Source organism: Kogia breviceps, chromosome 7, assembly GCF_026419965.1.
Source record: "Kogia breviceps isolate mKogBre1 chromosome 7, mKogBre1 haplotype 1, whole genome shotgun sequence".
NCBI lineage: Eukaryota > Metazoa > Chordata > Mammalia > Artiodactyla > Physeteridae > Kogia > Kogia breviceps.
The window spans coordinates 37,554,801-37,570,541 of NC_081316.1; the positions used below are offsets into that span (position 1 = coordinate 37,554,801).

Consider the following 15,741-nt stretch of genomic DNA (forward strand, 5'->3'; position numbering starts at 1 on the left):
GACTAGGGGTAGGACGGGAATAAAACAAAGACCTACTAGAGCATGGACCTGAGGATATGGGGAGGGGGAAGGGTAGGCTGTGACGAAGTGGGAGAGTGGCAGGGACATATATACACTACCAAACGTGGGGTGGATAGCTAGTGGGAAGCAGCCGCATGGCACAGGGAGATCAGCTCGGTGCTTTGTGACCACCTAGAGGGGCGGGATAGGGAGGGTGGCAGGGAAGGAGATGCAAGAGGGAAGAGATATGGGAACATATGTATAACTGATTCACTTTGTTGTAAAGCAGAAGCTAACACACCATTGTAAAACAGTTATACTCCAATAAAGATGTTAACAAAATAAATAAATAAAATAAAATAAAATAAAATAAAATAAAATGAAAGATGAAGAAGTTGTTAAGTATCCACACAGACACTTACTAACTTCAGCTTCAGATGCCAACACATATGAGAGAAAAGAACTGATTGAGTTTACACTCACTGAACTACCACTTTTATCCATGTGATCAAATATTAAACATTTATTTTGAATATAAAATATAATACACATATTTGAGGTTGAACATCATAGTGGAGCCCCAAATTAAACACAAAAACATTACCTCTGGAAACTCTCTAAAACTGTAATTTATTTATTTATTTATTTTTGAATGAAGGGGTAAAAAGGAAAGAAAGCTTTGTAAATGGTCTGTAAATGCAATTTCCAATATGGACTACTAGTCATATACAGCTATCTAAATTCAAATTATTTAAAATTATTTAAAATTAAAAATTCCATTTATTAGTTGCATTAGCCACATTTTGCATTTCATGTATGCCTAGTGGCTACCTTACTGGACAGCACACAATAGAACATTTCCATCATCACAGAAAATTCTACTGGAAAGTGCTGGTCTGTAATATTCAGAAAATGAGTAAGTCACTTTTGATTTTGAACAGCAATTTCAGTATTTAAAGAAACCTTTACCTGATGGCCCAGTGAAGAGGAGTTGAATTTAAATCTCCGCCCAACTGATCTACCACAGCACCTTTCGAAATATAAAACCTGTTAAAAGCAGACATAAATGAAAATAAGATTTAAAACTTAAAATTCATACTAAGAAAGAAAACATCAACTTTTCTTAGTAATAAATGTATTAGAAAACAGAAATTATAATAATACCCCTCCCTAAAAACACTCAGATCTACAGAGGTCTGAAAGATTCACACAACAGCATCAAACAGATCCCTGGTGAAATATTCTCATCATGTTAAGTAACTACTCCTGCTGTCATGAGCATTCCATGACAACTATACACCAAACACAAAATAACTACTCTCTGCATATTCTAACCACCACAACACTCTTGAAATGGTTTATATTCAAAAGGTTTCTATTACAGATATTCTACTTAACTGGCAAGAAGAAAGGTGAAACTATGTCACTGCTAACAGTTTAAAATTAGAATTACTATATGGGAATGAATTCTAAAAGTAGGTAGCAAAAAATTAATTCAAAATCCTTTTGGAGAAGTTAGACATTTTGAGCATTTCACTCTCTATTTTGGGGGCACAGATGGGATACACTGTATAAAGTGAAACTATAAGGTAAAGAGACTTATTTTCTTCAGCGGTTTACAGGAATTAGTCTCATTATTTCAAAGTTGTGCTTCATATATCATATTATCTAAACAATACACCAGTTTATTTCCACAGAAAAGGAGTTTGCTTGTGAGTATATCTGTTTATTCTAAACTTCAGTATATTTCTCCTCTTTTAAACCTCAAGGATTTTAAGTACGTATAATACAAAACATATACACATTCACATACATACACATTTAACATGCTAAGGTATAAAACAAAGAAAAAACAAAAACAATGGGTAGGCAGTAGTGCTTTATGAAGCGGAACTATTTTATACAATCCCACACATGCCTACTTTAAAATGTATTCCATATTTAATTTTGTTTTTAAAGTTAAATTATTCCCCTACCTAACCATTCCTCCTGGCGTTATTACAACATAAAATATTTCAGTAATTCTTCTAAACTAGATGAAACTATCTGTTCTATCCTGGAAAATGTGTTATGCTTTCCCTTTTCAAAAAATGTTCAATTTCATAGCCTGAACTCTATGATGGGTCTCTGTGGCTCTCTCTCTCTCTCTCTCTGGCTGCACTGGGGCTTCGTTGCTGCGCGCGGGCCTTCTCTAGTTGTGGCGAGCGGGGGCTACTCTGTGTTGCGGTGCGTGGGCTTCTCATTGTGGTGGCTTCTCTTGTTGTGGAGCACGGGCTCTAGGCACGCGGGATTCAGTAGCTGTGGTGCACGGGCTCAGTAGTTATGGCTCGCGGGCTCTAGAGCACAGGCTCAGTATTTGTGGCACACGGGCTTAGTTGCTCTGCAGCATGTGGGATCTTCCCGGACCAGGGATCGAACCCATGTCCCCTGCATTGGCAGGCGGATTCTTAACCACTGCACCACCAGGGAAGTCCCTTTGGCTTTATTTTTAATTTTCCTTTTTGGGCCAGTGAGAGTCCTGGTCCAGACGATCTCTGAGGTCCTTTTCAATACCATGATAACCAATGTTCATGGCACAAAGTTTCAAGTATTCATTTACAGTAAAGGATTAGAGATGGTTCAACATACATACTTGCACTTGAAGGTAAAGGACAAATGAAGGAAAGATCTAAAATTATAAATACACTCTTAATTAATACACATATATCCCATCTTACTTTACAAGATCCAGCCTGTTGTTAATAGCAGCCCAATGAAGAAGCGACACATTTTCTTTGTCTGGTTGCCTGACATCATAACCTGCTTCCACCAACTCTTTACATCGTTCAAAAATCCCGTATCTGAAATAAGAAAATGCATAATTGATACCATTAAAATAATTTCAAATATCAAAATTTCTTCCTTTTACCATGTCTTTATCCCATCTGTCTTTCAGCCAACATAGAAATACAATAACTAACAAAGATATTCAGAAAGAGGACAGATTATAAAGCCAAACAACAAAAGTAAACCTGGCTATTGAATGATCAGATTAATCCATTTGGAGCTGAACTTGATTTTCTTAAATAAACTTTAACATTCACATTTGCCCTCTTTTAATAAATTTCATTTGATTTTCCACCAGGAATGCACCAGGAATACATGGTGTTGATTCTGTATGACAATCTTATCCATGAATCAAAGAAAGCCCAAGCAGTGACCTCACAATAAGGGAGAGAGACTAAAAGCAAACTTGGAATGGGATAAATTCAACAATAAAATATGCACACAGTATAGGTACAGAAAAGGAAGGAATGATTAGCCCTTCCTGAAGGAGATGGAACCTGATATACAAGCTATGTTTTATAGGTTGAAGGGAAGGCATTTCAGGCAGAAGGAATAGCATGTACGAAAACCAGAGATATAAAACTGCGTGGATGTTTGGAGAAATATAAGCAATTTAGCACCACAGAAGTATTAGCATAAGAAAGGCAATGGCAAGAGATGAGGCTAGGAGAGGTAGGCAAAGACTGCATGAACCTTCTCTGCTATGCTTTGAAATTTAGACTTTATAGTGCAAGGGGAAGCCACTGAAGGTTTTAAAGAGGAAAGCACTCAGACTTTGGGCTGTAAGAAAGATCACATTAGTGGCAGTATGGAAGCTAATTCAAGGCCAAGACTGAGAGACCAGTTTGGAGGATCTTACAATAGAGACAGGAGAGCAGCACTGTGGGAGTCTAAAGAAAAAGAGGCAACAGGAGTGTAAAAGGAGGGACAGAATGAAGGGATACTTAAGAGAGTTATTTAACTGACTCACTAACAGATGAAAAACAGGAGAGAAATACCTCTTTTTAATGCTAAAATAATTTTAAAAATCATTCATTTGCACTATTTCTTTTCAACAGAAACTATTAAGACCCACCAGACCATTTAGCACTTTCTCTGAAACTTATTTCTATTTAGAGGGACTTGAAAGTTTCGGTATGTCTTCAATGGTCAAAATCAAACAAGATGGCAGAATTGTCTCTATTTCCTACACTGTTAAATAACCTCTGCCTCACAAAAACGTGTGTGCACCTGTCTGTTTGTCTTATGGCATTTTTTAAGAGATGGAGGTACCCATTTGACAATGCTAAGTGAAAATATTAATAAGAGAATGAATTGTTGATAATGATACATATGTATTGGGGTGGCCAAAAAGTTTGTATGATGTTACAGAAAAACCCGAATGAACTTTTTGACGCAATATTTATATTCTCCATCTTTTAAATATCAACTTTAACATTTTATTGGAAAAGAAATACTCCCTTTACACGAGAAATATAAAGAGTACACAATAATTAGGATTTTGGTGGTTTAGAAAATACAAAAACACCTATCCTAGCTAGCTCTCTTTCACCCTTCCCAAATACTACCTAAATATATTCTCACAACCACTTCAAGTCCAAGACCTGAAGAAAATTTGGGGAAATATACATAATGTGAGTTTTTATTGATATTCCCTGTGAATATAGCCTAATTTCTCACACTTATCATTACAGAGCTTTACTGGTAGCAGAGAAACATTTAAATGTTTCCATTCTAATTAAAGCAAATATCTATTTACCTTAAGACCACTCTCATATTCATACAAATATAATAATACAAACAATATTCACCTAAAGTAGTGGTTCCCAGAGCCTACAGAGTTCATATAAATTAGTAATTAGAATATTCAAATAATTGTCAATAACTTTTTTTTTTTTTTTTGCGGTACGTGGGCCTCTCACTGTTGTGGCCTCTCCCGTTGTGGAGCACAGGCTCCGGATGAGCAGGTTCAGCGGCCATGGCTCACGGGCCCAGCCGCTCCGCGGCATGTGGGATCTTCCCGGACCGGGGCACGAACCCGTGTCCCGTGCATCGGCAGGCGGACTCTCAACCACTGTGCCACCAGGGAAGCCCCCTGTCAATAACTTTTAAACTAACATAAGCAATACATGAGTCTACATTAAAGCCAAACAGGTTAACTAATCACCAAACATCTTTGCTTTTGACAGAAATTATATCTAGTTAGTACAGTAACATTAGTTCCTTTCATGCAGATTAGAAACTCTGATGGGCAGGCTTATATTTGATTACTAAGAAAATGGATTACTAATTAACATAATCTGACAGATAAAATATTTCAAAATATATTCAATGGCAAGAGGTGGGGTAGATGTTAACAATCAATGAGATTCACAAGGCTGAAAATGTTGGAAATGATTTAATACAAAACCCCACAAACGGAGATCTTAAGGGGAAACTTTCAAAACATATTTCATTTTCAGTGCAAGCAAAATAACCGACTATAGTTTCAAGTGGTCAGAAAACCTACTTCTATTTTACTGACTTTTTTCTAGTGCACCCAGAACAATAGGTACATAGAAAGTACTCAATAAATAAATGTTTAAACTACACACCAATGTGTGAGTTGATATTTTTCTATCCCATCTTCATATTTAGGTTATAGTACATTTTAAAAGATTCAGATATGTGTTTCAAACTCATAGTCTAGTTTTACTGTCATTTAAAACCATTCATTCACTCAACAAACATTTATTGGGCACTTAATACAAGACAGAAACTGTGTAAAAAGTACTGGGGTTACAAAGATGAAAAAGACATGCTTTTGCTCAGAAGTTGCTCACAATCTAATGGGAGAGACTAATAATAAACAACTAAGGTGTACTGTATTAAATGCTCTGATGTTGGTATGACAAACATACTATCACTGGAGAATAAAGGGATGTACAATGTACACCTTCCTGGTGTACACTGGAGTGCCATGAACCACACATGCGTTATTATAATTCAACAGAACCTAAGGATAAAACAAAGCATTGGGAAGACTTACTGAGTAGCTTTGACAATGTCACAGTTACTAGAATCCTCTATAAGAGGAAGAGCTTCTCTCGCCTTGGCAAGTTCTTTGTTTTCATGTGCACAGACTTCCTGTCGACCAAATCCTGGAGGGTGGGGGCCGTGGCTGTGATTCCTGCACTGAAGAGTAAGAGTAATTTGACAAGACTCAGTAAGAGAATTAATGTCACATTCAATTACATCATGAAGCACTTGGTACTATCAATAATATCTATTAATTAAATGATTATTTTTTCAGTCTTAGATGTATATCTTACAGAAGATTTTCATTTTAATTCTATCCACTAGGATTAGATGCTTAATATTAGAAAACTCCAAATTATATATTTTGTCATAAAACAATGGTCATCTGCAAAGGCACCAATGGATTTTGCTACTTGTAGTAGGTGGAGGGTCATGGGTATTGACAGTAGGCCTCTGTTTCAGGGAGTCATGGTAGACACACCCTAAGGATACCTCCCAATCAATCAAGTTCTTGAATATGTATAACTGGAGTCCCAGAAGAGGAAGAGGAAATAGTTTTAAATATTTGACTAAGCAATAAACAAAAATCTTCCAAATTTGGTGAAAATTATAAACACACAGCTCCTGCAAGCTCAACAAACCCAAGCAGATCCAACCTCATAATATTACACCAAGGCATATAATAATCAAATCCCTTGAAACCAATGATAAAAAGAGCAGCCGAAGGAAAAAGACATATTATGTTCAAAAAACAAAGATAAGAATGAATTCAGACTTCTTATCAGTAAGTACCAGCCAGAAGACAAAAGCAAAACAGTTTTAAAAAGCTGAAAGAAAAAACTAAACCTGGAAACACCGACAAAAATATTCTCGAAAAATAGGGGTGAAATATACACTTTTTTCAAACAAACAAAAGCTAAGAAAACTGCCAACAGACCTAATGCTACAAGAAATGATACAGGACGCTCTTCAGGCTAAAGGAAAATAATACCAGATGGAAATCTAAACCAATACAAAGGAATAAAGAGTGATAGAACTACATGGATAAATATGTATAATTATGTGGGTAAACGTAACACACTTTTTTACATTTTTTAATTCCTTGATGATAATAGAGAAACAGAAATATACTGTTATATTTGCAGATAGACAGTGATAAGTTAACATGTATAATGTTAACCCAAGAGCAATCTCTAAATAAATAAAACAAAGTCATATAATAAGCCAATAGCAGAGATAAAATAAAACATTTAAAAGACACTCAAAGACACTCAATTAATATTTTTTTTAAATGTAGGAAAAGTAGGGAAAAAATGAACAAAAACAGAGAAGGAAAAAACATACAAGATAATATATTTATACTTAACTATATTGATAATCACATTAAATACAAATGGTCTAAAGAAAACCAAATGAAAGAGAGTTCGTTAGATTGGATTTTTTTTTAAAAAACAAAAAAAAACCCCTACATATCGTCTACAAGAAACCTACATTAAATATAAAAATATACATAAGTTAAAAGGAAAGAAAAATATATACCATGCACAAAGGAATATTAAGCATAAGGAATGTAGTGGTTATATTAGTATAAGACAAAGTAGACATCCGCACAAGAAATATTACCAGAGATGAGAAGGGACACTGCAAAATATTAAAGAAGCCAATTTATTAAGAAGCATAACAGGGACTTCCTGGTGGTCCAGTGGTAAAGAATCCACCTTCCAATTAAGGGGACATGGGTTCGATCCCTGGTCAGGAAACTAAAATCCCACATGCCGTGGGGCAACTAAGCCCACGCGCCACAACTACTGAGCTCACGCATCTCAAAGAGAGAGCCCACATGCCACAAACTACAGAGCCCACATGCTCTGGAGCCACAGCTAAAGAGAAAACCTGTACGCCACAACTAGAGAGAAGCCCACGTGCTGCAACGAAGATCCCGCATGCCACAACTAAGACCTGATGCAGCCAGAAAAATAAAGAAAATAAATAAACAAATTTTTAAGTGACTTAAGGAAAAAAAGACATAACAATCTTAAATACATATGCACCCAAAAGGAACTTTAAAATTCATAAAGCAAAAAAGAAAAATAGAGTCACAATTAAAGTTGAATATTTTAATACTTCTTTCAGCAACTGATGGAATGAGTAAACAGAAAACCATACTGCATAGAGAAGAGGAGAGAAATCAGAAAAGGATAGCGAACACTTAACACTATCCACCAACTGGATCCAGCTGACATTTTCACAAAATTACATCCAACAAGAGAATAGATATTTGTTTCAAGTACACATTTAACACTCAGCAAGACAGATAATACATTGGGTCATAAAACAAGTCTCAACAAACTTAAATGGGTTGAATTCATACAGAGTATGTTCTCTGACCACAATTGGAATTACACTAAAAATCAAGAGATTACTACAAGCAACTATATGCCAATAAAATGGACAACCTGGAAGAATTGGACAAATTCTTAGAAAAGTACAACCCTCCAAGACTGAACCAGGAAAAAAATAGAAAATATGAACAGACCAATCACAAGCACTGAAATTGAAACTGTGAACAGAAATTTACCAACACACAAAAGCCCAGGACCAGATGGCTTCACAGGCAAATTCTACCAAAGAGAAGAGCTAACGCCTACCCTTCTCAAACTCTTCCAAAATGTAGCAGAGGGAGGAACACTCCCAAACTCATTCTATGAGGCCACCATCACCCTGATACCAAAACCAGACAAAGATGTCACAAAAAAAGAAAACTACAAGCCAATATCACTGATGAACACAGATGCAAAATTCCTCATCAAAATACTAATAAACAGGGGCTTCCCTGGTGGCGCAGTGGTTGAGGGTCCTCATGCCAATGCAGGGGACATGGGTTCGTGCCCCGGTCCGGGAAGATCTCACATGCCGCGGAGGGGCTAGGCCAGTGAGCCATGGCTGCTGAGCCTGCGCGTCAGGAGCCTGTGCTCCGCAACGGGAGAGGCCACAACAGTGAGAGGCCTGCGTACCACACACACACACACACAAAATACTAGCAAACAGAATCCAACAGCACATTAAAAGGATCATACACCATGATCAAGTGGGGTTTACCCCAGGAATGCAAGGATTCTTCAATATACACAAATCAATCAATGTGATACATCATATTACCAAATTGAAGGAGAAAAACCATATGATCATCTCAATAGATGCAGAAAAAGCTTTTGACAAAATTCAACACCCATTTATGATAAAAACTCTCCAGAAAGTAGGCATACAGGGAACCTACATCAACATAATAAAGGCCACATAGGACAAACCCACAGCCGACATCATTCTCAATGGTGAAAAACTGAAACCATTTCCTCTAAGATCAGGAACAAGTCAAGGTTGCCCACCCTCACCACCAGCATTCAAAATAGTTTTGGAAGTTTTAGCCATGGCAATCAGAGAAGAAAAAGAAATAAAAGTAACCCAAATCGGAAAAGAAGTAAGACTGTCACTGTCTGCAGATGACATGATACTATACATAGAGAATCCTAAAGATGCTACCAGAAAACTACAAGAGCTATTCAATGAACCTAGTAAAGTAGCAGGATACAAAAGTAATGCACAGAAATCTCTTGCATTCCTATACACTAAGGACAAAAAATCTGAAAGAGAAATTAAAGAAACACTCCCATTTAACACTGCAACAAAAAGAATAAAATACCTAGGAATAAAACTACCTAGGGAGACAAAAGACCTGTATGAAGGAAACTATAAGACACTGATGAAAGAAATTAAAGATGATACCAACAGATGGAGAGATATACCATGTTCTTGGATTGGAAGAATCAACATTGTGAAAATGACTCTACTACCCAAAGCAATCTACAGATTCAATGCAATCCCTATCAAACTACCACTGGTATTTTTACAGAACTACAACAAAAAATTTCACAATTTGTATGGAATCACAAAAGACCCCAAATAGCCAAAGCAATCTTGAGAAAGAAAAACGGAGCTGGAGGAATCAGGATCCCTGACTTCAGACTATACTACAAAGCTACCTTAATCAAGACAGTATGGTACTGGTGCAAAAACAGAAATATAGATCAATGGAACAGGATACAAAGCCCAGAGATAAACCCACACACATATGGTCACCTTATCTTTGATAAAGGAGGCAAGAATATACAATGGAGAAAAGACAGTCTCTTCAGTAAGTGGTGCTGGGAAAACTGGACAGCTACATGTAAAAGAATGAAATTAGAACACACCCTAACACCATACACAAAAATAAACTCAAAATGGATTAAAGACCTATGTGTAAGGCCAGACACTATCAAACTCTTAGAGGAAAACATAGGCAGAACACTCTATGACATAAATCACAGCAAGATCCTTTTTGACCCACCTCTTAGAGAAATGGAAATAAAAACAAAAATTAAAAAAATGGGACCTAATGAAACGTAAAAGCTTTTGCATAGCAAAGGAAACCATAAACAAGACGAAAAGACAACCCTCAGAATGGGAGAAAACATCTGCAAACAAAGCAGCTGACAAAGGATTAATCTCCACAATATACAAGCAGCTCATGCAGCTCAATATCAAAAAAACAAAAAACCCCATCCAAAAATGGGCAGATCTAAATAGACATTTCTCCAAAGAAGACACACAGATTGCCAACAAACACATGAAAGGATGCTCAACATAACTAATCATTAGAGAAATGCAAATCAAAACCACAATGAGGTATCACCTCACACTGGTCAGAATGGCCATCATCAAAAAATCTACAAACAATAAATGCTGAAGAGGGTGTGGAGCAAAGGGAACCTCTTGCATTGTTGGTGGGAATGTAAATTGTCCTCCCTATGGAGAATAATATGGAGGTTCCTTAAAAAACTAAAAATAGAACTACCATACGACCCAGCAATCCCACTACTGGGCATATACCCTGAGAAAACCATAATTCAAAAAGAGTCACGTACCACAATGTTCATTGCAGCTCTATTTACAATAGCCAGGACATGATGCAACCTAAATGTCCATAGACAGATGAATGGATAAAGAAGATGTGGCACGTATATACAATGGAGTATTAGTCAGCCATAAAAAGAAATGAAATTGAGTTATTTGTAGTGAGGCGGATAGACCTAGATAGTCTGTCAATTAGAGTGAAGTAAGTCAGAAAGAGATAAATAAATACCATATGCTAACGTATATATAAGGAATCTAAAAAGAAAAAAAAGGTTCTCATGAACCTAGGGGTAGGACAGGAATAAAGACAGATGTAGAGAATGGACTTGAGGACACAGGGAGGGGGAAGGGTAAGCTAGGACGAAGTGAAAGAGTAGCATTGACATATATACACTGCCAAGTGTAAAATAGATAGCTAGTGGGAAGCAGCTGCATTGCACAGGGAGTTCAGGCCGGTGCTTTGTGACCACTTAGAGGGGTGGGATAGGGAGGGTGGGAGGGAGACGCAAGAGGGAGGGGATATGGGGACATAAGTATACGTATAGCTGATTCACTTTGTTATACAGCAGAAACTAACACAACATTGTAAAGCAATTATACTCCAATAAAGATGTTTTTAAAAAATCAATAACCAAAGGATATGTGGAATATTCTCAAATATTTGGAAACAAAAGAACATTTTTCTAAATAGAGTGAATTTTTAGCTTTAAATGCTTATAATAGGAAAAAAGAAGAACTAAAATAAATTATCTAAGTTTTCATCTTAAGGATCTAGAGAAAAAAAAATTAAATCCCAAGTAGATAGAATGAAGGAAACAATAAAGATAGGGAAATCCATGAAATATAAAAAAGAAAAACATGCAGAAAGTCATTGAAACCAAAAGCTGGTTCTTTGGAAAGAATAAATCAATAAAATTGATAAAGCTCTAGTCAGACTGATCAAGAAAAAAGATGTCAATGACAAATAGCAAGTTTAAAAAAGGGGACATCATTACAAGATTCTGCAAACATTAAAAGGGTAATAAGGGGCTTCTGTGAACATCTTTATGCCACTAAATTCAATAACCTAGGTGAAATGCATAAAATATCTCGAAAGACACAAGTTATCAAAATGGACTTAAAAAGAAATGAGTAGCACTCTATCTATTAAAGAAATTGAGTTCATAATTTTATAACTTCCCATTAAACAAAACAACTCCAGGCCCACATGACTTTTTTTTTTTTTTTTTTTTTTTTGCATTACGCGGGCCTCTCACTGTTGTGGCCTCTCCCGTTGCGGAGCACAGGCTCCGGACGCGCAGGCTCAGCGGCCATGGCTCACGGGCCCAGCCGCTCCGCAGCATGTGGGATCTTCCTGGACAGGGGCACGAAACCGTGTCTCCTGCATCGGCAGGCGGACTCTCAACCACTGCGCCACCAGGGAAGCCCCCACATGACTTTTAACTGGCCAAGTCTATGAAAACACTCAAGGAAGAAATGATACCAACTCCTTCAGAATACAGAGGGACTGCTTCCCAGCTCATTTTAGGAGGCAGCATTATCCTGATACTAAAACCAACAGACATAAGCAGTAAAGAAAACTATAGACTCAATATCCTTCATGAACACAGATGCAAAGATCCTAAATGAAATATTAGCAAAACTGTATTCAGTAATATATAAAAAGGATAATATACATTACAACCAAGCTTAAACATTTCAAAAGAAATCAGTGCAATTCGCCATATTAACAAAATAAACATACTCATTTCAGTAGAATAGCATTTGACAGAATTCAACACCCATGCATGATAAAAACTCTTAGCACACTAGGGAAAGAAGGGAACTTCCTCAACCTAATCAGGAGCATTTTAAAAAAATCTACAGCTACCATACAGTCAACGGTAAAAGACTGAATGCTTTAACTCTAAAGACTGAAACAAAGCAAGGATGCCCACTATCACCACTTCCAATCAACAATGTACTGAAGTCCTAGATACAATAATAGAGTAAGGGAAAGAAAAATGCATACAGATTAGAAAAGAAGCAAATCCACCTTTATTTGCAGACAGCATGATCCTATACACAGAAAATCCTCAGGAATCTTTTTTAAAATTTACAATAGCATCAAAAATATAAAACACTTAAGATTTTATACTGTATCCAGCATTTTTAGTTGCATTTAAGGTGGAGGTTCACATCAAATATCTAGCAAATCATTCCTAGAGATCAAAACTGGCTTACTATTTTATAATCCCATCTTGTTCTTTACCATAAAGTTGTTACCTGGCTTTTATCCACCTTAATACCACAACTGTCTCTCTGACCAACTTTTCATTGTTTAAAAAAATTCTCAAAGGATGAATACACATTAAGAATAGAAAATTGAAGATACTTGAAATGATGTGCCTACATCAATTCTCCAGGAATTCCAAAAAAGATTTAACAAATAATAGTTTTACTGAAGTAAGTCCATAACCCCTCAACAGGTTACTCTGAGGGAGCAAATCTTTTTGTTCTAAGTTACCTTACAGTTAAATTGACTTTTAGGTATATAGTTCCGTGAATTGTAACCACTACCACAATCAGGATCCAGAACAGTTCCAACACCTCAAAAAACTCCCTCAGGATATTCCTTTTTAGCCACACCCTCCCCCTACCTCAACTCCTGGCAACCACAGACATGTCCTTCATCACTAGTTTTCTTTCCCAGAATGTCATATGATGGAATTAGACAGAATATAATCTAAGACTGGCTTCTTTCACTCAGCATAATGCTGTATGTTATTAATAGCTCCTTCCTTGCTATAAAGTATTCCATTATATGACTGTATCACCGTTAATCCATTCAAACAACTCACGTGGGTTGTTTCCAGCTTTTGGCAATTATAAATGGAGCTGTATAAACATTCATTTTGTGTGAACATATGTTCTTGCTTCTCTAAGAGTGAGACTGCTTGGCCCTCTGGTAAGTAGATGTTAAGTTTATAAGAAATTGCCAAACTGTTTTCCAGAGTAGCTGTACCACTTTGCATTGCATTAGCAACGTATGAGCGCTCCAATTGCTCTGCATCCTCCCTGGCACTTGATACTGTCAGTATAATAGATGTGCAGTAGTGTCTCATCATGGTCTCAATTTGCATATCCCTAACGGCTAATGGAGCTGAGTGTCATTTCATGTGCTATTTGCTATCTGTATATCTTCTTTGGTGAACTGTCTAAGTCTTTATACCCATTTTTAATTGGGCTATTTATTTTCTTACTGCTAAGTTTTGAGTTCCTTATATTACATGCTAGACATTAAGTCCTTTGTCAGATATGTGATTTGTAAATATGTTTTCCCAGTCTGTAGCTTACCTTCCCATTTCTTACGTCTCTTTCATAGAACAAAAATTTTTAATTTTGATGAAGTATAATGTATCTTTTTCTTTTATGGATCATGCTTCAGGTGTCACTTCTAAGAACAACTGTCTTGGGACTACAACTCCTCTGTTCAAAGAGGAAGTCCTCCTGCCTCAGAGTTTCAGTGCCTGTGCTGCCAGGAGACCACTTTCCTGCTCCTTGAACCTGAACTAGAGGGCTAGAGGGCTTCTCCAAAAGTGCGCTCTCTCTGCAGGGATGCTCACTTCCAGGGTTCAAGTCCAGGGAGAGGGCAGTGGAAGAGAGGAGGGGATCCAGATGGGAAAAAGGTAAATTAGTTCCTGGTTCAGTGGTTTTTTGAATTCTGGTCTTTCCCCCCACCCTACCTGCTGAAATTTTCTTTTGGGAATCCTTAAATAGCTTTCTATCTAGTGCATTCAGTGGGACAGACAGGGTGGAGTGTGCTTTACTTCATCTTACCCAGAGCTAGAACCACAAATGCTTTTTTGAATACAGAAGTTCCAATTTATCTGGTAAATTCAATCTCATTGCATGACATTCTTATTTTACACACACACACACACACACAGCTAAATAATAAACATATAGTTAGATTAAAACATAAATAAGAACATTACTTTTCACCATATCACAGTAATTATAATTACATCTAACTGGAAGAAGACAAGGGGTCAAGGAAAGAGATGAATATACTATACTCAGAATTTCTCCAGCGTCAATAAACAGCAGATGTAGCTAAAATTGACAGAGAAATCAGTCTGCTTTTCATATAAAACTTAGACTTTTTAAATTATAAAATTTTAAAACTTTCAGTTTAAAACACCAGCAATACCAAAGTGAATAAAGAGTTGATAATCTGGACTCCTTCCCTTCCAATCTTGTACCAAAAGAGATACTATTATTAACAGTTTGGTGTATCCTTCCTCACTATGTGTATATACTTTAACATATATAACATTATACGGGATACACAGGTTTTTATCATTTTCTTCTTATATTTAACAAAATTTATCCCCAAACATGGGATCCAATTATATAATTATTCATCAACTTGCCTGTCTCACCTAACAATATATCACGTACAGCGCTGCAGGTCAGTAACTAGTAATAGTTGAATATTATTCCATTGTATAGATCTAGCATAATTTATTCAACCATTTCCCTATTGTTAGACATGCAGGTTGATTTCAGCATTCACTCCCTAAATAACCCTATAATTAACATCTTGTACATTCTATAACACTGATTCCCCAATATAGGACTGCTGGGTCAAAAAATATGTGTATTTTAAACATAAACAGATACTGACCTTCCCTAATTCACACTCTTAACAGGCAAGTATGTAACTGTTCTTTTTCCCTACAAACCGCCTAACTGAATATTATCAATCTTTTTACAATCTTGCCAATCTGATGGCTAAAAAAATGGCGTCTTGTTTTGCATTTGCACGTCTCTCGTTGCTAATGAATCCGAGTTTGATTGTTTGTTCTTTATTGGCTCTCATACTTTCTCTTTTGTGGGTTGCCTTTTCATAGTCTACTGTTTTTCTAGTGGATTGTGTATCAGTTTCCATTTCTATATTAG

General features: G+C 36.5%; 1 protein-coding gene across 3 annotated transcripts in view; it reads right to left on the bottom strand.

The window, feature by feature from the left end:
• ZDHHC13 (zinc finger DHHC-type palmitoyltransferase 13) overlaps positions 1-15,741 on the bottom strand; it is a 52,460-nt gene that overhangs the window by 29,088 nt on the left and 7,631 nt on the right. For 2 of the 3 annotated variants that reach the window (XM_067038105.1, XM_067038104.1), the window contains exons 3-5: positions 5,855-6,000; positions 2,718-2,840; positions 970-1,047 (exon numbers count right to left, since the gene is read on the bottom strand). In XM_067038105.1, coding sequence (XP_066894206.1) covers positions 970-1,047; positions 2,718-2,840; positions 5,855-6,000 — 347 coding nt within the window. The remainder of the gene's footprint in view (positions 1-969; positions 1,048-2,717; positions 2,841-5,854; positions 6,001-15,741) is intronic. The other variant, XM_067038107.1, reaches the window with a different exon arrangement.